The sequence below is a fragment of the Camelina sativa genome, chromosome 17, assembly GCF_000633955.1.
Source record: "Camelina sativa cultivar DH55 chromosome 17, Cs, whole genome shotgun sequence".
In the NCBI taxonomy this organism is placed as follows: Eukaryota; Viridiplantae; Streptophyta; class Magnoliopsida; order Brassicales; family Brassicaceae; genus Camelina; species Camelina sativa.
The window spans coordinates 23,979,814-24,001,380 of record NC_025701.1 but is presented as its reverse complement, the minus strand read 5'-3'; the positions used below and the strand labels follow the sequence as shown (position 1 = coordinate 24,001,380).

General features: G+C 35.7%; 3 protein-coding genes and 1 pseudogene across 3 annotated transcripts; 3 read left to right on the top strand and 1 right to left on the bottom strand.

The window, feature by feature from the left end:
- LOC109129942 lies at window positions 172-818 on the bottom strand (annotated as a pseudogene).
- LOC104757916 lies at window positions 8,426-10,230 on the top strand. The gene is made up of 4 exons (XM_010480705.2): window positions 8,426-8,815; window positions 8,989-9,386; window positions 9,455-9,648; window positions 9,735-10,230. The coding sequence occupies exons 1-4, from the start codon at window positions 8,469-8,471 to the stop codon at window positions 10,128-10,130; spliced, it is 1,335 nt and encodes a 444-aa protein (XP_010479007.1). The 5' UTR covers window positions 8,426-8,468; the 3' UTR covers window positions 10,131-10,230.
- On the top strand, window positions 10,257-11,243 carry LOC104759763. The gene is made up of 3 exons (XM_010482649.1): window positions 10,257-10,383; window positions 10,465-10,658; window positions 10,748-11,243. The coding sequence occupies exons 1-3, from the start codon at window positions 10,257-10,259 to the stop codon at window positions 11,141-11,143; spliced, it is 717 nt and encodes a 238-aa protein (XP_010480951.1). The 3' UTR covers window positions 11,144-11,243.
- LOC104757914 (thioredoxin Y2, chloroplastic) lies at window positions 14,616-16,114 on the top strand. The gene is made up of 3 exons (XM_010480703.2): window positions 14,616-15,536; window positions 15,655-15,832; window positions 15,926-16,114. The coding sequence occupies exons 1-3, from the start codon at window positions 15,442-15,444 to the stop codon at window positions 15,989-15,991; spliced, it is 339 nt and encodes a 112-aa protein (XP_010479005.1). The 5' UTR covers window positions 14,616-15,441; the 3' UTR covers window positions 15,992-16,114.

The window sequence follows — 21,567 nt, the reverse complement described above, 5'->3', positions numbered from 1 at the left end:
AAAAAAAAAAAAAAAAAAAAAAAATCCTCTTTCTAAAACGACCTAAAACTAGGTTTAAGAGCTTGTTATAAAAGTTAAACTAAACTATAATTAGATGATCTTCCTGCTAAGTAGCTTTACGAGTGCAAGTGCAAGTGTGCAGCACTCTGGATTGAATCTACTTACTCCCTGTCAGAAGCAACGTTGTGTGCAAGGATCATGTATCAATAGCCTCAAATCTTTAGAACCTAACTCCTCTTCAAATCTTTTGTGAACATCTTTAAGGAACTTTAGAACATTCGTCAAGGATCCTTCGCGTCCACTCTCGTCTTTCTTCTCTTTTGCGTATGATTCCCACATAGTACCAGCGTCTCCGAAATATACGTATTTGGTGATATCTAACAAGTTTTTCTCATGTTAAGGCCAAACTTCAACCGTATCATCCACAATTACCACTCTCCTCTTATAAGCCCTAACACGTGTACGTGTCTTAATGTAAGGACTTGCATCTCTGGTTATGACTCGGTCTCCAAAATATACTTTATCCGGATCAATCAACTTCAACACCGTCTTAGCGTAACTGGAACTGCTCATTGTGTAAACGTGCATGGTGAAACGCTTGTTGGCTTCTAATAGATTAGAAACTCATGAACAAAAGGTCGTAGCTTTATCATAAATTCACAGCAATTGTCGTAGCTGCATATCCATTGATCTAGCCTTGTTTCAGCTTCTTCGAGTAGATACTTCTCCTCTCTAGGAAGGTCTCGAACAACCTTCGACTGGATAAGCGTGTGGTCCAAGTCAAGGACTAGGTGAAGCTTCTTCGTCTTCTTCTTCTTCTTCTTATTCTTCTTCTTCTTCCTCTCCTTCTCCTTCTCCTTCTCATCGTATGCCAGTTTGTTTCTTTTTTTTTTGTCTTTTTTGTTGATTTTTAAAAGTTGTGTAGTAATAGATGATTTTTAAGACTCGCAGTATCGTAGCTCAGTTGTTGTAAACTCTTGCCAAAATCATCAAAGCAAGGCAGCGACGACGAGGATGACCCCTTCTGCCTTTTGGATTTGGGTTGCGGTGGAAGTTGTTTTACTAGAGACATTATGAAGAAAAAAAAAGCTTCTGAAATCAAATAGCAAGAAAAAAACCTAATTTGATAGGAACCCTGGAGAGAAAACAACGAGTGGCATAATCTTTGTATAAATACTATATTTTAACCCGTGGTACACCACGGGACAATTTTTTTATATTATAAAATTTTAACTTCGATTTGTTTGTTATATTTAGTTAAGTAGTATTTTTATTGTTCATAATTAGTATAAATCATAAAATACATAATAAGTAATTTATAAGATATTATCTGATTAAAAAACAATTTTGCTAATGATTTAATTGTTTTACCGAATTTAGTTAAATTACATTGATTTAATATGTCTAATATTCTAACATTTGTAGTGTTGACCAAATAATTAAATGAAGATTTAATCCGTATTTTAACATTAAGTTAATGATATTTTAAATTTATACTAATGTTAATTCAAACGTGTCAAGTCTATAATTCATCCCACCATATAACCACATTATATAATACTTTAAACTATTCTCTCCTAATGACGGATCGTGGTGTTCAGTGTGATACATGGTGTAAACGTTGCGAGTCTGCGCGTGAGACAATTAACCATGCTCTATTCGAATGCCCAAGCTCGGTTCAATGAACAATTATAGAATTTAGTTAAATTACATCAGTGTTTTCAAATTTGGATTGTATTATTGGAGAGGAACACCCAAGTAAGAGGATCCAGATTATGTCGTTCAGTTACCTTGGATATTATGGTCGATATGGAAAGATAGGAACAAAAAAGTTTTTCAAGCCACGCAGCTTGTGTCAGCTGAGGTAATTAATCAGGCTATCAGTGAGAAAATATTATGGGAAGAGGCGCAGTTTCAGATTGAAGTGGCTTCTGGTTTAAGTATCCCAGATTTCTTGGATCCTCCGGGAAGTCAGGGTCAAGGTCCCTATTGTCAATATGATGGCTCCTGGAAAGCCACATACCCTAATTCCGGGTTGGGGTGGTGGTGTTATATTGGTGATGCTGGGACTTTGTTGTTGGACGCTAAATGCCTTAGACGAAGTCCTTCCCCGCTTCATTCGGAGTTGGATGCCCTGCTTTGGGCCCTGGAGAGTATTCTTGTCATCGGAGGCTTTTGTCAGAGATTTGAGATGGACTATGCAGAACTAATCGCGATGATTCAAGCTCCGGACGACTGGTCAGCCTTCTCTAATCTTCCGGACGATTTCCATCTTCTCCAGGCTTCCTTTCCTCTGTTCTATCTGTCAAAGATTCCTCGATCATCAAATCAGCGGGTGGATTGCCTCGCTCAGTCTTCCTGTTCTCTTCTCTATCATACTTCTTTTGTAAACTCTTTTTCTCTGGTTTGGGCTACCTCTCCTAGAGTTACTTTCTAATTATTGTTTGGTTGTCAAATATATATATATATATATATATATATATATATATATATAACTATTATAAGCAATGACTGAAAGATTTTAATTGATAAAGAAAAATAGCAATGAAGTGGAGATATTATAAGGATAATACCTGATTCAAGATATCAATTTAGGAATATGATGTTAAATGTAAACATTGTGTAAGTATAAACAAAAATTGAGTTAGGAAAATAGAAATTATATTAGAAGAGATATTTTAGGAATAAACTTGGTTTAACGATTATAGACATATTAATTGAGTACTCGAATTTGAATTACCATATAGTTATTATTTTGTGCAATTTTCTAGGGATTAACTTCATAAATAAATATAACTTAAAAAGTATAATAAATATATAATTCAAAAATGTTAATATAGATAGAGATAGCTGTCAATTAGGGTTGGCACACATATTTTTAACCATAACTGCAGCGGGCTCTTTTTTTGGTTTTGATGGGTCAGCCCGCTTCGAACCAGAGTCATAAAACTCAAAATCCTAGTCTAACCCGCTTAATATTTGTGGATATGCAGTTCAGCCCGCAGACTATTAATTAAACCAAAATACAAAAATATTAATGAAAATTATAACTAAAAGATAAATTTTTCGAGTTTGATTTCATTATTATTGGAAAGAAAGTTTTTATGTTGTTTGTTAGTGTATGCAACTTATAATAACAATTAAACAAATCACCAATCATTGAAGAAGATTATGATTTAGGGAGTAACATAGTTCATATTAACCATCAGGAGGTGTAGTTCTAGCTTGGTGGAAAATTAGCCATGTTGATCTAGGCTATAGATGGATTTTTCTCCAGCATATTGATTACGATTACGACCCATTTGCAAACTTTGGGGACCCGTGGGATATCTTTTCCCAAAAAACTAGTTTTGGACCCTTCCATAGGTCCGGAGATTTATCCATTTTTATTTATAAAAAAAACAAACATAGTTCATATTTGACTTATATTCAAAATCACCAGCCATTGAAAATTTCTTATTAATCTTACATTCATAGTTTTTTAAAATGGCTGATAGAATAGCGAAGAAGTCTCTTTCTTTTATTAACTACTAGATTTATAACCCGCACGTTGCGCGGGACTATAATGAACCGTTGAATCTAATTATAATTATTCAAGATTAAAAATATAAATCTATAATTATGCGATATATTGTAACGCCCCGACTGCCGCCTCTTAGTGGGCCCCATATCCAATCTCAGCCATGGGCCCACTTTCCTTAATGGGCCTCACGTCCTCTCACTAGGCCCGTGAGCCCATCCATATCCGACGGTCGGTTTGCTAGGTCCGGGAGGTTTTAAAAACTTGTTACCATCCCTACAAATCACCACATGATCATTCCCTGTTTTTTGTCCTCACTTGCACAGTTCCGACAATTACTTCCACGAAGGTCACCCATCCTGGGACTACTCCAGCTCAAGCACGCTTAACTCTGGAGTTTTCTCAGAACTCTTGACCGAAAAGATAAGTGCACTTTTGTGACATAGGTGGCCAAATCAATTCTTTTAAACTTTCCGCAAGTCTCTGAAACCGGAGTGTCACATATATAACTGATCTATTTCTTTTACTTTTTCACAATTAATTCTTTATTTCTTTTCCGGTATACACTCGTCATCTCTTGCTTCTACTCTCTTTTAATATTCTATTATCTCAATTATAATATATTGATTATGAAGACATATCATAAGTTCATAACTATTTCCCATCTTTTTCATTTTTCAATACTTTTTTTTTATCGGTTGAGTGAACATTACTTACTAACATAGACGTAAAATAGTTTTGAAGAATATATCCACCCTTTGTTGCGAAGTTTCTTTGATAATGTTGTACTACACGTAAATTTTGCTTCCTAGTAATGAATCTCATAATTGGACTCGTTTCTATCCATAAACATCATATTATAACATCAAAAATTACATTTTATTTTAACTGTTTGACAAAAGAAAAATTATTTTATATAATTTTTTCTACTTTAAAATATGTATAATCTACTGTGTTTTTATATAGTGTTCTTTCATTTCGATTCTCCTAAATCTACAAACTCATAATATTACTCGTAACTTTTAAATATGTGTATCTATCCATAAATATAAGTATATAAATTTTAACTAAAATTCTACTACAAATTGTTTACTACAAATAGCTTTCTTAAATTTCTTCTTAGTATTTTTCACTATTAAAGAATTCTTATATGTTATGATAGAAATATATAATTATAATTTTATATTTATGTAATCTCTATTCATATTTTATTTTAATGTTTTACTTTGCTGTATTTTTTTTCATTTCATTTTTGGTTTATATTATTGTAAATTATTATTTTGAATAATAAAAGTACTACAAATGAGTGAATTAATTTATGAATTAACTTTAGATTTTATGTTCCTTTAATAATGTAGATTAATGTGTAAAAAATAAAAATAAGAAGTGATGAGGCGGAAGAAGGAGAAGAGAGAAAAGCCAGCTTCATATATATAGATTGATCAATGAAATATATATATATATATATATATATATATTTATATATATATATATAATAACTAAAAGGACATTGCTAAAATGTTAAGATATTTTTGTAGGATATCTTTTATGAATATAATCTTGAGAGGAATGAGTGCCATTTGTGAGAAATACACTAAGATAATGTTAGTTGAATACAAAAATTTATAGAATTTACAAACTTATGTGAGATTTGAGATATGAGGGTTATTGAGATGTGTATCTTTCTTTTTATAGAAAAATTTGGAGTTAGAAGCCTATTATAAATTGATTATTTAATTGGATAGTTAATGCACTAATCCTTATATCAATTTATATCTATAAGAAGTTACATAAGCTATATGAGAGTTACAAAATGCAATAAATGCATATTAATATATTTTAATATTTATTATGTTTCTAATTGTTATTATTCATTACAATACTAATAATATTATGGAAATTACAAAAGTGTCAACATATAATAGAAGTAAATAATTTCAATAAAATGAAATTTAGTACCTTAAAGATGAATAATATTATTAATATGAGAGTTGCAAAAGATGTGATAGGATATGAAATTTACTAAAATATGCAAGAAGGTTCACCAAAAAATACATTTATTAGTTTTTTGAGTATTATTAGTTTCAGTTAATATAACTATAAATATAACTATAAAAATATTATAGGAATTTCAAGAAAACAAATTATAATCTTATATATATTTATATATACATTTGTGTCTTTAAAAGATATATATTTTAGTTATTTCTCTCTAAATATTTATAATCAACTATATATATATATATATTTAAATATATTTTAGTATGTTTTTGTTAGATTCAAATTAAAAAATAATGTAATAATCATATTATGCTAATTATTTTTATTAAAGTTATAAAAAATAAAAAATAAAATCGTTATTTTGGAAAATACTGATACACTAACATCAATAGTGTGAATATCTTATTATATAAAGTTTGGTTCTCAAAGTTAGTAACTCACCAGATCGTGACACGTGTCAAATATACTTCTAATACGTTGACATGTGTGAAAAAATTATTAATTTTGTAAAACAGCTAATTAAAATAGTAACATAAAACATTATTATTTAAAACAGCTAATTAAGATAATAACATTAAATCTACATAAAATTTACATCTTTATATCTATAAAAAAATTTCCCTGAATCAAAAAGAAAAATTAACAAAACTAATATAATTTTCCATTCTACGCTAATTATATTTTATGTGTTTTCTCAATTGGCTTTTGACATGTATAAACAAAAAAATAATTCATTAAGCATGTATATTATTATTAATCAAGAAATAGTGAATAACAAATCTTAAAAAAATAACAAAAGTTATGTCAAAAGAATTATTATTTTTGAAACTTAATAGGAACAACTAATTAAGAAAATAACATTATATCTACATAAAATTTATATGTTTATATCAAAAAGTTTTAATCTTTGATTTTTTTAATATAATTTTGCTAATCTATTTTGGGTCTTTTATTCGTGCGAGTTCTTCAATGGAAGCTATCAGATGCAATGAAATGGAATCAAAGTATATAAAGCTTGCTAAATTAATTGACGATGGAGACACTGATGGAGGTTCCAAAAGTAAATCTACATATAGTAGCGTTATAAGTTTCAAAGATTTGTCGGTGGTTGATGTATTTGGTCAAAATCTAGAATTTTATCTTCTGGATAATGTCAATGATTCCGGTACTGAAACAAGAGCTGCTTGAACGAGTAATTGAGAAGCGATTTTTTAATTTGGGAAGTTGGAATGGTAAACCGTTATAAAATTGGTTTCAAACCTGATTTATGTGGTTTTCTATCAAATTGACGATGGAGACACTGATGGAGGTTCCAAAAGTAAATCTACAGTTAGTAGCGTTATAAGTTTCAAAGATTTGTCGGTGGTTGATGTATTTAGTCAAAATCTAGAATTTTATCTTCTGGATAATGTCAATGATTTCGGGACTGACACAAGAGCTGCTTGACCGAGTAATTGAGAAGCGATTTTTTAATTTGGGAAGTTGGAACGGTAAACCGTTATAAAATTGTTTCAAACCTGATTTATGTGGTTTTCTATCAAATTTGGTTCATAAACCGTTTAAATCCAAGTATATAAAGAAATATATGAGAACTTTTGATTCAGGTAGAATAAGTTGAAAACTTACGATTCAAGAATAATTGAGATAAGGTCATATTTCTAAGTAATTTTGGTACAATGTGATACTTCTGAGGAGTAATTAAGGCATCGATCCTTAACGTGATTATGACATATATCATGTTTTGGATTGTTTATAAAGTTTATTTTTTGTATATCTGAATTATCTAAGGCTTTATATATACCATCATGATTATAATATTCAAATTTTTATTTTTATGCTATATTAACTTTCTTTCAATTTCTCAACTTTGATTAGCTTGGTCATAAAATCATTGTAATAGAGTAGATAATTTTCACCAGTTGTTCATCCAAAATATCTTTGGAGTAAAAAAAAATCATGGTTAAGGAAATTATGTCAGAAAACAATTTTAGTAATTATAACAATTATAATATTGCAAAGCAACATAAAATTTGTTTAATTTGTTTAAAAACATTTTATAGGTGGTGATAAAAAGCATACTTTAACAATATAATAATTTAGGGTTTAAGAGCATATTTTAATGGTGAAACATACAGTAAAATTGTACGTGGTTACTACATTATATGTTGTTTTGATGAATTATTTGCATGTAAAATATTTTGTAATAAGTTGTGAAATGTTTTTAAAATTTGAAAATAATAATATGTGTAATGATGAGTATTTGGCGAAAGTTTTGGTGGGATATAATTTAGCTTTAGATTATTGTAATAATTGTTATAATATAATAAAAATATAAATAAGTGTATAAAGGTAAATACAAATATGATTTTGGTGGAGTATAATTTAGCTTTAGATTATTGTAATAATTATTATAATATATTAAAAATCAAAAAATATAAATAATTGTATGAAGGTAAATGCAAATATGATTTTTTTCTAACTAAAATTATTTATATATTTACTTCAAAAATAAATTTCTTTTATATCTTTTAAAAATTGTTTAGGATTTAAGATTTATTCTTTTCAACGATTTTAATACCTGCACATTATGCGGGGCCTTATCTAGTAATAAGAAAACCGTAGATTGATGAAATGGTAACATTAAAAATACCAACATTCATATCCAAGTTTATAACCACAAATTAGCATAAACAAAATTTAAAAAAAACATGTTAAATCCCTACTAAAAGAGAAAAAAATGTATTAATTAACGGGTATTTAAAACATAATCACTACATGTAAATAAAAATAGAGTAATAATAACATTAAAACCTCTCTCATAAAGTTACAAAAAATGGAGGGAGTAATTATTAGTTTAACTGTAACAAAACACAAATGATTAGTTTAAGACTTTAGTTAATTAAATTCCCGTGTTTGTTGCAAATTTCAGACAAAACCTTTCCTTATTATGTCTTTTGTCCGTGTTCGACCTCCAACCGCCAAATCCGGCACGATGCGGCTACCATCCGCCACTCAGATGACCGGAGGTGGACTTGGGATCGCCGCTATGTCATACGTGGCAATCGATTACATGCGTTACGTGTCACCGGTTTGGCATTCTCGTCTTATGCCAGTTCTTTGGTCGGTTCTTGCTCTCGCCGTCGTGACTCGTGTTCTGTTCTACAAGCACTGGTCTAAAGAGCTACGAGCAGCTATTCCTTTCCTTGGTTCAATCGTGTTCATGCTCTGTGCTCTTCTCTTTGAAGCTCTTTGTGTTCGCTCTGTTACTGCTGTTCTTGGCTTAGATTGGCACCGGTAAAGATTTTAGATCTGTTCCAAATTAGTTCAAAGATTGTGTCTTTGACTTTAAATTAGAACAGAGTTAACATTTTTAAGCTACTTTGATCTGATTCTTGAACTCTTCTTAGTCTTCTTTACTTCGCATCTTTTGATTTGAGTATTGATAAAAATGGTTTTGTCTTTGATAGGGATACGCCTCCACTTCCTGATACAGGCCAATGGTTCTTACTTGCATTAAACGAGAGCCTTCCCGACACAATTGTGGAAATCTTGAGAGCTCATATCATTGGATTGCATCATTTTCTTATGTTGTTTGTAATGTTGGGTTTCTCGGTAGTGTTCGACTCAGTGAAAGCTCCAGGTTTAGGATTAGGTGCGAGATTCATGTTTACGATGGGAGTGGGACGTCTTTTAAGAGCTATAACTTTCGTATCGACTATCTTACCTTCAGCTCGACCTTGGTGTGCTTCAGCCCGGTTTAACAATGTACCTTCTCAGCCTCATCGTTGGGCTCAGAAATATTATGTCCCTTATGCTAATGACCCCGCTGCTATACGGAAGCTCCTCCATGTGGATGCAGCTTATGGTAACATCTAGTCTTGCTTCACTTAGGCCTTTATTGGTTACTGATTAGTTCTGTTTTCATTTTAACAGCTGACCCAGGGAGATACATTGGTGACTATAAAGCTGATTGGGGTTCAATGAGCTTCCTCAGTGAGTTCTTGAGACCTAGTTACTCTGAAGGGCCTTCTTGGTTTGCTCTACTAAAGAAAGCTGGAGGTGGTTGCAATGACCTCTTGTATAGTGGTCACATGCTTGTAGCTGTCTTAACCGCTATGGCTTGGACGGTATATTCATTTTCTTCACTTGTTGGCTAATGTATTTTTTGTTAGACAGATTTTATTTGTAACGTTTGTGGTAAATTTATCAACAGGAGGCTTATGGAGGTTTCTCTTCGGCAATGATATGGTTGTTCGTGGCTCACAGCGCGCAGAGGGAAATACGAGAGCGTCACCATTACACGGTAGATTGCATCGTGGCGATTTATGTCGGTATCCTTCTCTGGAAAATGACGGGTTTCATCTGGTCAGACAAAAAGAAAACGAAGCAGACACAACTAGAGAAGATTCAGAACAGGCTAATCCACGCAGCAAAGGATTCGGACATGGAAGCTGTAAGGAGACTTGTTGAGGACATGGAGGTTAGCTCTGGGGAAAAGAAGCAGAGTAAAGCCGTCTCGAACCGGACAATGACTGTGTTTGCGTGTGCGACAGTGATCACAACACTTACTATAGTGATTCTGGCGTTGACTTTGACAAGCGACGGCTAAAAGAGAGTTGAACTAAGAAGGATAGTTATATTTCCACGTTTTTCTACAATCTTGTTTTCTCTGTTTATCGTTTACAAGTGTCATTAAAAATTTTGTGCTACTACTTTCTTGGCATTTTGGTTTTTAATGATCAGAGACTTTTTTNTTAACAATGTACCTTCTCAGCCTCATCGTTGGGCTCAGAAATATTATGTGCCCTATGCTAATGACCCTGCTGCTATACGGAAGCTCCTCCATTGGGATGCAGCTTATGGTAACATATAGTCTTGCTTTACTTATACTACTTAGGCCTTTATTGGTTACTGATTGATTAGTTCTGTTTTCATTTTAACAGCTGATCCAGGAAGATATATTGGTGATTACAGAGCTGATTGGGGCTCAATGAGTTTCCTCAGTGAGTTCTTGAGGCCTAGTTACTCGGAAGGGTCTTCTTGGTTTGCTCTACTAAAGAAAGCTGGAGGTGGTTGTAATGACCTCTTGTATAGTGGTCACATGCTTGTAGCTGTCTTAACCGCTATGGCTTGGACGGTATATTCATTTTCTTTCACTTGTTGGCTAATGTATTTTTTGTTAGACAGATTTCATATGTAACGCTTGTCGTAAATCTATCAACACAGGAGGCTTATGGAGGTTTCTCTTCGGCAATGATATGGTTGTTCGTGGCTCACAGCGCGCAGAGAGAAATACGAGAGCGCCACCATTACACGGTAGACTGCATCGTGGCGATTTACGTTGGCATCCTTCTCTGGAAAATGACGGGTTTCATCTGGTCAGACAAAAAGAAAACGAAGCAGACACAACTAGAGAAGATTCAGAACAGGCTAATCCACGCAGCAAAGGATTCGGACATGGAAGCTGTAAGGAGACTTGTTGAGGACATGGAGGTTAGCTCTGGGGAAAAGAAGCAGAGTAAAGCCGTCTCGAACCGGACAATGACTGTGTTTGCGTGTGCGACAGTGATCACAACACTTACTATAGTGATTCTGGCGTTGACTTTGACAAGCGACGGCTAAAAGAGAGTTGAACTAAGAAGGATAGTTATATTTCCACGTTTTTCTACAATCTTGTTTTCTCTGTTTATCGTTTACAAGTGTCATTAAAAATTTTGTGCTACTACTTTCTTGGCATTTTGGTTTTTAATGATCAGAGACTTTTTTTTTTTTTTTTTGACCTCAAAAACACCATACTTTTATTACTCAGGTTCGAATAGGTTGGTTTCTAACGCCAACCACGGAGTTAACATGGGAAAACAGAGTACCTCATGCCCGAGCACCCTTTGCAAGGCGGTCAGCACGGATGTTTATAGTTCTAGGAATATGCGAAATAGAAAACACAAAAAACTTATCCCAAAAACTAAAAAAATTATCTAATTCCGTGGAAAAGTTTGGCCACTCATCAAACTCCTCGATAAGTTTTGGGATACTCGCACAATCTGTTTCAAAATGAACTGAAACCAAACCCTGTTAAAGTACCGATTCCATCGCCCATAGCAGAGCCTCCAGTTCCGCATGTAACACCGAAAGGAAACGCCTCAAACATTTCAGACCAAACCGCACCGTGGAGCTGTGTACGACAAATCCCAGTCCCGTGAAATGATCTTTGTCCTCCCAAGAAGCATCTACTTGGCACTTGCACTCCCCTAACAGCAGCCGTTCTTCACTCGCATCCTCCTGTGTAAAAGACTCTGTCTCTTCATTAAATTAAATTTAAGTGTATTAGGAAAAAGTTGCTACAATACCAAAATAATTGTATAAACAAATATCATAGTATAAAAATTAAATTAACGTTTGTAATTAATACGACAGAAGAAAACCTAAAGATTTTTTTTTTCTTTTTTTGCCGAACAAAGAAAAGAGATTTACAAGGTTTAACTTAAACTTATTTGCGTTACATTAATATCTTGAGACTTCAAAGTCGAAACAAGATGGCGAAGATGTTTCTTCCAAAGGATCTGGTGAAGGAGATCCTATATAGGGTTTCGGTGACATCTCTTAGAAGATTTGATTAACTTGCAAAACGTGGAACACTTTATCCAACGATTTGAGCTTTTCAGAGAAGCACCTTGTTCAAGCAAAGGTAGCAGCGGGAAGAAAAAGGGAGTTTATCGTGGTAATGGTGATGGATTTTAGGGTTTCTCTAAGTGTCAATCTTCACAACAACGTTGAATCACGTATAAAGCATGAATGTCAAGTTTGTTAAATTTGAGTTTATCTCGGGCTCCTTCAAACTTCTGATGTGGGACTTGAATTGTATTCCAATAATCTCTCTTTCAAACCAAAGACCACACGCCTCCCACCAAAACCTCTTTCAAAGACCACGTCTCCCACCAAAACTTGAACCTTGGGCTCTAATACCATGTTAAATTTGGGTTTATCTTGGGTTTCCAACTAAAACCAATTGGCAATTAGTGGAATGATCCTAACCCTTTATATATTAATGATAGTCCCTTCAAACTTCGGATGTGGGACTTAGATTGTATCCCAACAAAGTTATTAGCTTAGACGGTTCAAATCAAATCGATATACTTCAAATCTTTCATTGCGACGGTTTATTGTTGTGCGTTATGAAAGAAAGACTAGGCTCGTAGTTTGGAACTTGTATCGTGGGAAAACCCAGTGGATCACCATACATAATGACCATAGAGAGAATATGTTGTATGCTCTCGGATACGAGAAGATCAGCAAATTGTGCCGCAACTACAAAATCTTGCGAGTAGTTGCCTTCAATTTTCCCTTTCTTTTTGACTACAACTTTAACTCTAGTTCGTAAAGGGTTCTTGATATCTCTCAAAATTGGTATTTAAGAGTACAGTTAGATCACAATCTTGGTGTCTCTCTCAAGGGTAATACGTACTAGATTGCTTCAGACTTGTTAGAAGCATGTACTGTGTTCTTATTGTGTTTTGATTTCACAAGAGAGAGGTTTGCACAACATATCCCTCTCCCGTTTCAGCGTCTTTATAATCATGTTGTGGCTCTACCTAGTGTAAGAGAAGAGAAACTTGCTGTGTGGATGAAGCTTTGGGACACACAACAAATGGAGATATGGATTATGAATAAGATTGAGCCTAACGTTCTGTGCGGGAGCAGCAAGTTCTGCTTGGCAGTGAATGTGAGCTTTCTCGCTGCCTTTCAGGTTCCAACTGCGAGTTTCTTCGTTGACGAAGAGAAGAAATTGTTGTGGTTTTAGACAAGCACAAAAAAGGTTTAATGAAGAATTCTCGCAATGTAGCTTGTATCCTTGGAGTGGATGGATCCTTCGAAGAAGTGGAACTTGGTGAGTCTTCATACCAATATGAAATATTGTTTCCCACTTGTTTGCTCGTATGTTCCAAGTTTACTTTACTAAATTTTAACTTTTTCATGTTTTTTTTTTTTGAATAAAATGTAAAAGTTTATTTGAAAAAAAAAAACATTTTTACATCGAGCACAGCAGATTGTTAATCTTGCTCAAAAAATAAAGTGTGCTAAACCTTTTAAACTATCTTGATGCAAACCATATTAGCAAACAACCATGTCGGCTATTGTTACATTCTTTCCAAATTGAGTGAACTGTGAGTTGGAAAACATATCTCAACAAGAAAAGGCATTAATTAATTAATGAGAGACTTATTCGTGAGGAGCTTAAGCAGATCGTCCCAGTTCGTTGAGTATTGCCAAGATACAAGTAACTTACCAACTAAACCCGACCAAATCTCCGCTGAGTATTGGCAAATGAAGAATTGTGACACCTAGGTTTGCGGAGAGGTTTGAAAGAATTGAGTTGGCCACCTATGTCACTATAGTGCACTTATGTTTTTGGTCAAATGTTCTGAAAAAACTCTACAGTTAAGGTTGCTTATGCTGGAATAGTTTTAGTATGGGCGACTTTCGAGGAAGTGATTGTCGGAACTATGCAAGTGAGAAAAAAACACAGGAAAAGATAATGGTGATTTATAGGATCAGTAAACAAGTCTTTAAAGTCTCTTAGATGTATCAAACCGACCGTCAAATATGGATGGACCCACGGACTAGAAGTGAACGTGAAGCCCACTAAAAAAGATGGCGGTCGGAGCATTATAAGTGGTATCAGAACTAAACCGAGATGAAGACGTTACAAGGACTTGATAATATATATATATATTTTTTTGACCTACTCACAACCGCAAACGCTTGTGAGAAAGAATTATAAAACGATTTTTATGATTGGTACCAACCGCTGACAACTATAACAGCCCGTAAATGCAGCGGGATAACCGTTCAGTTTATCGAATCAAACCGCAAACTGATCAGTTCACTCTTATTAGAGCACAAAACCATTAACCGTTCAATTTTTCAAATCAAACTGCAAACTGATCATCAGGTCACTCTAATATCAGGTCACTCTAATAGAGAGAACAAAACAATTTTCGGATCAAACCGCAAACTGATCGGTTCAGTCCTATTTATCCGACCGGTTAACTGAACCCCTAAATATATTTGTCTCGTCGTCTTCTGACTTTCTCCTTACAAATCAGATTTGTTATCCAAATCGAAAATGTCACAGTTTCTCTAATTTCACCGAAGCTCCTTCTTCAATGGCGATTTCTCTCCCCACCGCCTTTGCCTCTCCTCGTTTCTCACCGGAATCTTCTAACTCCGCTTCACCTTCATCGACGCTATCTTCTCTCTCATTTCTGCGCTTACCTGCTCAGATTCGCCGGTTCAAGAGTGTTCAATCACCGTCTTCGTCGTCGTCGACTCGCTTCCCTTCACTCGCTCTGAGCTCTCCATTCACTCGAATCGATGAATCTATCTTTCTATTTCCTTGTAGAACTGTCCTGTGATTTTCGGAACGAATTCAATTTTGTTCTTCATGTTTTGGTTTCTGAAGATTTAACCATGAACCAGCAGTAGCTTCATGGTGTTTGTGTGTGTTTTCATATTATTCATTGTTTATATCTAATGATAGAATCAGTAATGTTTAGTTTACATAATGTAACACTGAGATTGATTCCAATTGAAACAAAGAAGGAGAGTGTAATACTTTAATTTAATGTTGTATTAGTCAGAATATACAACATTAGAGACTTGGTTCCAACACATTCTGAATGAATAGCTTCATGGTGTTAGTTAGATGTTCTGTGTAATCTTAAGGAAGAATCAGTATTTGTAATTAGACAATGAGCATTGTGAAAGTGTTTGTCATTATATCTGTTAGTGGATTGTTCTGATGTAAATGTTGTTTACTTCTAATTCTAGTACAAGTATGGCTAAACTTGTTCATCTGTTTTTTTTCTTTTGTTTTTCTGTAAGAGTGTTCATATTGACCAACTTTGTGGCGCGATGGTTTGATGCAGGTTAGAGCAAAGAAGCAAACTTTCAACTCTTTCGATGATTTGTTGCAGAACGCTGACAAACCTTTACTAGTAGACTTCTATGCCACATGGTAAGTTATGTTCCGTTCCAATCAATTTGTTAACATATCAATATGTCTCTGTAAGTTTCATGTTTGGTTCTCTCATATGGTGGTTACAGAGTTGTGTTTTTGTTTTTGTTTTTGGCAGGTGTGGTCCATGTCAGCTTATGGTACCTATACTTAATGAAGTGAGTGAAACTCTGAAAGATAAGATTGCAGTTGTCAAAATTGATACTGAGAAGTACCCAAGTCTTGCTAACAAATACCAGATTGAGGCTTTACCCACATTCATCTTATTCAAAGATGGAAAACTCTGGGACCGTTTCGTAAGTTTTTCAACACCAACCAGAGTAGAAAGAGTTGGTTTGTTTAAACATTCCTAACTTTCCATGACATGTTTGCTTTTGGTGTTCTGGCAGGAGGGTGCGTTGCCAGCGAACCAACTCGTTCAACGTATTGAGAATTCTTTGCAAGTGAAGCAATAGATATGAGAAACCAAGAAACCTTTATTCATCTATGAACACTCTCCCTTGTGACAGTAGCCCTTGTCAATTGTTGCTAGGTACATAGTCAATCTATTCATATATGGTATCAGAAATTTTTCTTAATTAAGAGGTAAACTCCTCATGAAATGCGGCTACCAGCTGTGTTCAGTTTGTTAAAACGAACCAAAATAATCAATTCATAAACTGAACCATATCGTAAACTAGTCGTATTAGCGAATTTGGTTTTCTATATCTCAAAACTTGTCCTGGGTAAAATAGCTGAACCGAAAGCACCGAACCAAAAAAAAGAAACTGACCGGAAACTGATGAGCTAACCGAATGGAGACTAAACTTGAGAATTAGAAGAACCGAAACCGGAACCGAACCGAACCGATATAAACCAAGAACTGAATAGATATCTGAATTATCCCATATATATATATATATATATATATTAATTATATATATATATTAATTATAAATAAAATAGATATAACATAATTACCAAAATGACAATTTAAATCAAAGAATAAAACCGGCAGATATCTACAAATATTAACTTTAGACCAAAATATCAAATTTAAATATAGTCCTTTAGTTATAATTTTTTTTTTTTTTGTCCATGGCGACGGCAACGACGACTAGGGTTTCTCTTTAAGGGTTTGAAACGGCGATTCTCATTCTTAATCCTTGAGACTCTAGTTTTCATTCCGTAATTAGATCTCTTCCTATTACGGTTCATTAGGTCCCTTTGAGCTCATATGTCTTTTTCTCGCTCTTCTGTTGGTGACTGTTGGGAGATTGTTTAGATCTGCCTAGAGGTGCGGTGCGAAAGATAGATCTATTGTCTTCCTATGTTGGTTCAGTCTTCAGTATTGTTATTGTGAACTTCTGGGATTACAAGGATGAATAGACCTAGGAAAAATAAAGAGCTCTCACTGATGGAGGAGCTAAGTGAGCGAAATTTACTCCAAGAGGGGGAATTAGTGGAAGTTCCAGATTTGGAGAATAAGGATTTGATAGATGAGAACTCGATGAGGGTTATCGTAAGATGCTTGAATCCTTCAGCTCATAAGGTTAGAGGACTAGTCAAAGCCCTCCCTCCAATATGGGGTCTCGATGATAGAGTCAAAGGGCGAGGGGTCGGTGACAACAAAGTTCAGTTTATTTTTGAATCGGAGGGAGATTTATACCACATGTTGTTCCGGGGACCCTGGTTTGTCAATGGCTGGATCGTATCTCTGGACCAGTGGAAGCCTAACCCAGGTCCGGACTTTCTCAATCGAATCCTCTTCTGGGTTCGCATCAGGAACATTCCTATTCATCTCCTAAAGAAGCAAGCGGTTGAAAGTATTATCGAGCCAAAAGGTCAGATAGAAGCTGTCGAGCTACAAGCAAAAAAAACTCTTCATCCTTGGAGTATGTTCGGGCCCGTGCTTGGTTTAAAGCCGATGAGCCATTGGAATTTGTTAAACAGGTTAAATTCTCATCCGGGGAGGTAATCAAAGTGGAATTGGAATATGAGAAATTGCTGAAAGTGTGTTTCTCGTGTATGAGACTTACTCATGATCAGAACTCCTGTCCGATGGAACTAGCACAGAGATCTGCTCAGAAAAGAGGTCTCAAGAAGGATCAGACCAAATATATTAGTCGCTCAAAAAGAAAGGAAAAGAGTGTGATTTTTGAGGAAGATAAAGAACAGCAACATACATCTAGAAGGTCCAATCAGAGCAATCTGAGCCTCCTTCCGAGAGGAAACAGGTCCATGATCGTCTTCAATGGCCTAAGAAATCTAATCAAGGAAACAGATCAAGACCAGTGCAGGAGTGGCGCCCAAAGGATTTGGTGGTTGGAAGCGATGAGCAAGGAAATATCAAGGGAGATTGTTCTAAAAGCTCTGGTGAATCTACATACACCCCTTCGAAGAGAAGGAGATTGAGTAATAGTGGAGGAAGACAAGCCAAAAAAAACTAGAATTGAAGAAGCAGAGATTCCGGATCCATCTCCCTCCGTTTTTGAAAGGCTTGGCTCCAAAGGTGATCCTCCAGCAGCTCCCAATCAGAGAGGCTCATCAGGGGATAAAAAGAAAGCTTCTCCGTCTGTCTTCGAAAGGTTAAGCTCCCAAGCCTCAAGCTATAGCACGAGAATGGAAGCCACTTTCTCTCAAACTGATCATTCTGCTCCAGTAGCAGCTTGTTTTACGAATCATTCTGCTTCTATAGCAGCAAAGACTCCCGTGGGTAAACGTGGAACAAACTTGGAAGAAGGGTTGATGATTAATTCCAACCCTTCGAGATCAATATGAGAATATTGAGCTGGAACTGTCATGGGGTGGGGAATACCCCTACAGTTCGACACCTAAGGGAAATACGAGGTCGGTATTTCCTGGAGTTTACATTCCTCTGTGAGACCAAGAAAAAACGTGATTATTTGGAGAATGTTGTTAATCACTTAGGCTATTTTGATCTTCATACTGTGGAACCTATTGGAAAAAGTGGAGGATTGACTTTAATGTGGAAGGATTCGATTTCAGTGAAGATTCTACAATCAGATAAAAGGATGATTGATACCTCTGTTTCATGGCAAGGAAAAGAATTTTATCTAACATGTGTTTATGGAGAGCCAGTTCATAGTGAAAGGGGTGTTCTGTGGGAGAGGCTGTCTCTTATTTGAGTTAACAGAAGGGGTTCTTGGTTACTAACCGGAGACTTCAACGAGCTGATTGATCCATCGGAGAAACTGGGAGGCCCCATCCGTAAAGATGCATCTTGTGAGGAATTTAGGCAAATGCTCTTAACATGTGGTGTGTGGGAAATTCAGCATAAGGGTTATCAATATTCCTGGTATGGTAATAGAAAAGATGAGGTAGTGCAATGTCGTTTGGATAGAACTGTAGCCAATCAGTTCTGGATGGACCTTTTCCCTCAAGCTCAAGCGGTCTATTTAAAAAATGTCAGTTCTGACCATAGCCCTCTTATAACATGCATGATGGGAGAACATTCTAGGCAATGGGCAGGGTTTAAATATGATCAGCGCTGGAAATCAAGAGAGGGGTTCAATGAGCTTATATCAGACTTCTGGAAAAAAGAAAGAGGTAACTCTCAAAGCTCAATGATGACAAAGCTTGCAGACTGTAGACGGGCTATCTCTAGATGGAAGAGAGACAATCAGCCTAATGCAGCATAAAGGATTCAAGATCTCCACAGTCAAATATATTTTATTACAAGACAGAATCCTTTTCAACGGGAGGAACTTACCAGACTCAAACAGGCCCTTCATCGAGAATACCAGAACGAAGAACAGTATTGGAAGGACAAGAGTAGAGTTATTTGGCTTAATAATGGGGATCGAAATACTAAGTTCTTCCATGCGGCAACCAAAAATAGGCGAGCTCAGAATAGAACTCGTAGTCTGGTAGATGATGATGGGAAGGAATGGTTTGCGGATAATGACTTGGGAAAACTGGCTGAAAATTACTTCCGTCTGTTATTCACATCAGAGGATGTTGGACTCCAAATAGGTGATAAGATTGGTGAAGGAAATATGATCTCCCAGCTTCAAAATGATCAACTTCTGCAACCGGTATCTATGGAGGAAGTCAAGAATGTAGTTTTTAGTGTTAATCTGAATAAGAGTCCTGGTCCTGATGGTTTGACAGGACACTTTTATCAGTAATACTGGGATGTTTTGAGTGATCAGATTCTGGAGATGGTCAGGGATTTCTTTAATATAGGAAGCATAGACAAGGAGATGAACAAAACCAACATCTGCCTGATTCCTAAGAATAAGCTTGCAGAGTATCGACCAATAAGTCTGAGCAATGTTGTCTACAAAGTTATTGCAAAAGTATTGGCTAATAGACTTAAGAGAGTGCTCCCTGATGTGGTGTCGGATACTCAAGCTGCTTTTATACAGGGTAGGCTCATCTCAGACAATGTATTGGTGGCGCATGAGCTTCTCCATGCTCTTAACTCTAATGACAAGTGTTCCGAGGAGTTCATTGCCATCAAGATAGACATCTTTAAGGCGTTTGACAGAGTTGAATGGTCGTTCCTGAAAGAAGCACTCATGATACTGGGATTCTCAGACAAATGGATTTCAGTCATAATGAGTTGTGTGGAGTCACTTGATTACCAAGTTCTAATAAATGGTAATCCCTATGGTGAGATTATTCCGACGAGGGGACTCAGGCAAGGCGATCCACTTTCACCTTACCTCTTTGTCCTGTGTACGGAAATGCTTGTGCGAATGCTTCAAAGAATGGAGAAAGAAGGTCGCAAGAGGGGCTCCAACAATGTCTCATCTTCTTTTCGCTGATGATAGTATCTTCTATTGCCAGCATAAGGAGGAGGAGCTTCAATGTTTAATGGGTGTCCTAGAAGGATACAGCTTAGCTTCAGGACAACAGATTAACTATCAGAAATCTAGTATCTACTTTGGGAGATAGGTACCGGAAGATAGAAGACCTTGGGTTAAGATTTTCACTGGGATTAATGAGGAAGGAGGACGGCTTCTATTTTGGTCTACCTGAAGCTTTTGGGGGGTCAAAGGTCTCAATCTTGGGCACTTAAAAGATCGACTACAACAAAAGGTTTTCGGTTGGCAGTCTAACTTTCTGACTTCAGGAGGTAAAGAGATTCTGTTGAAAGCTGTAGCAATGGCATTGCCAACCTATACGATGACATGTTTTAAACTTCCCAAAGCGATATGTCAACAATTGGTTTCGCTAATGGCTGACTTCTGGTGGACAAATAAGCAAAATTCTAAAGGAATGAATTGGAAGTCTTGGGATAGCTAAGCATACCTAAACATCAAGGTGGTTTGGGATTTAAGGACATTGAGGCTTTCAATGCTGCACTACTTGGGAAGCAGCTCTGGAGAATGCTTACTCGTCCTGAAACACTAATGGCAAGAGTTTTCAAGAGTCGATACTTTAGTAAATCGAATCCTCTTCAAGTCAAACTGGGATCCAGACCATCGTTTGCCTGGCGAAGTATTCATGAAGCACAAGAACTACTACAACAGGGTGCGAGGTGGGTGATAGGAGATGGGAAGTTGATTGACATTTGGAATGATCTTTGGATCAGTTCTAAGCCTGCTCGAATCTTACAAAGACTGAATTACATCCCTATCCAGTTGCAGTCCTCGGTATCTTCTCTAATTCAAGCTAGTGATCTAATGAGTGAGAATAAAAGATCTTGGAGGCAGATAATCAACCCAAGGAAATGACCTTAAGAAGTTGACCAACCAAGCCTCAACACTTTGATCCACCAGGTCTGGAAAGCAGAGGCTAGTCCGAAAGTCCAGCATTTCTTGTGGAAGTGTCTTACTAACTGTGTTTCTGTTGCACGGAATTTGACTTTTCGGCATCCGGCTAGAGATAGTAGTTGTGCTAGGTATTCAAGTGAGGAAGAAACTGTTAATCATCTCTTATTCCAATGCACCTAAGCACGCCAAGTTTGGGCTCTCTCTCCTATTCCACCTCCACCGGATGGTAACTGGAGCAATTCCTTCTATGCAAATATGTTTCATGTCCTAAAAATTAAGACTCTACTTCCCCAATCAAACGACTTAGA

What these genes read in the sequence shown, in the direction of transcription:
- LOC104757916 (XM_010480705.2), top strand. Translation starts at nt 8,469, where the DNA reads ATGTCTTTTGTCCGTGTTCGACCTCCAACCGCCAAATCCGGCACGATG. An exon ending in CCATGTGGATGCAGCTTATG is followed by an intron (nt 9,387 to 9,454) that starts GTAACATCTAGT and finishes TCATTTTAACAG; the next exon opens with CTGACCCAGGGAGATACATT. An exon ending in TAACCGCTATGGCTTGGACG is followed by an intron (nt 9,649 to 9,734) that starts GTATATTCATTT and finishes ATTTATCAACAG; the next exon opens with GAGGCTTATGGAGGTTTCTC.
- LOC104757914 (XM_010480703.2), top strand. Translation starts at nt 15,442, where the DNA reads ATGCAGGTTAGAGCAAAGAAGCAAACTTTCAACTCTTTCGATGATTTG. An exon ending in GTAGACTTCTATGCCACATG is followed by an intron (nt 15,537 to 15,654) that starts GTAAGTTATGTT and finishes TGTTTTTGGCAG; the next exon opens with GTGTGGTCCATGTCAGCTTA. An exon ending in GAAAACTCTGGGACCGTTTC is followed by an intron (nt 15,833 to 15,925) that starts GTAAGTTTTTCA and finishes GTGTTCTGGCAG; the next exon opens with GAGGGTGCGTTGCCAGCGAA.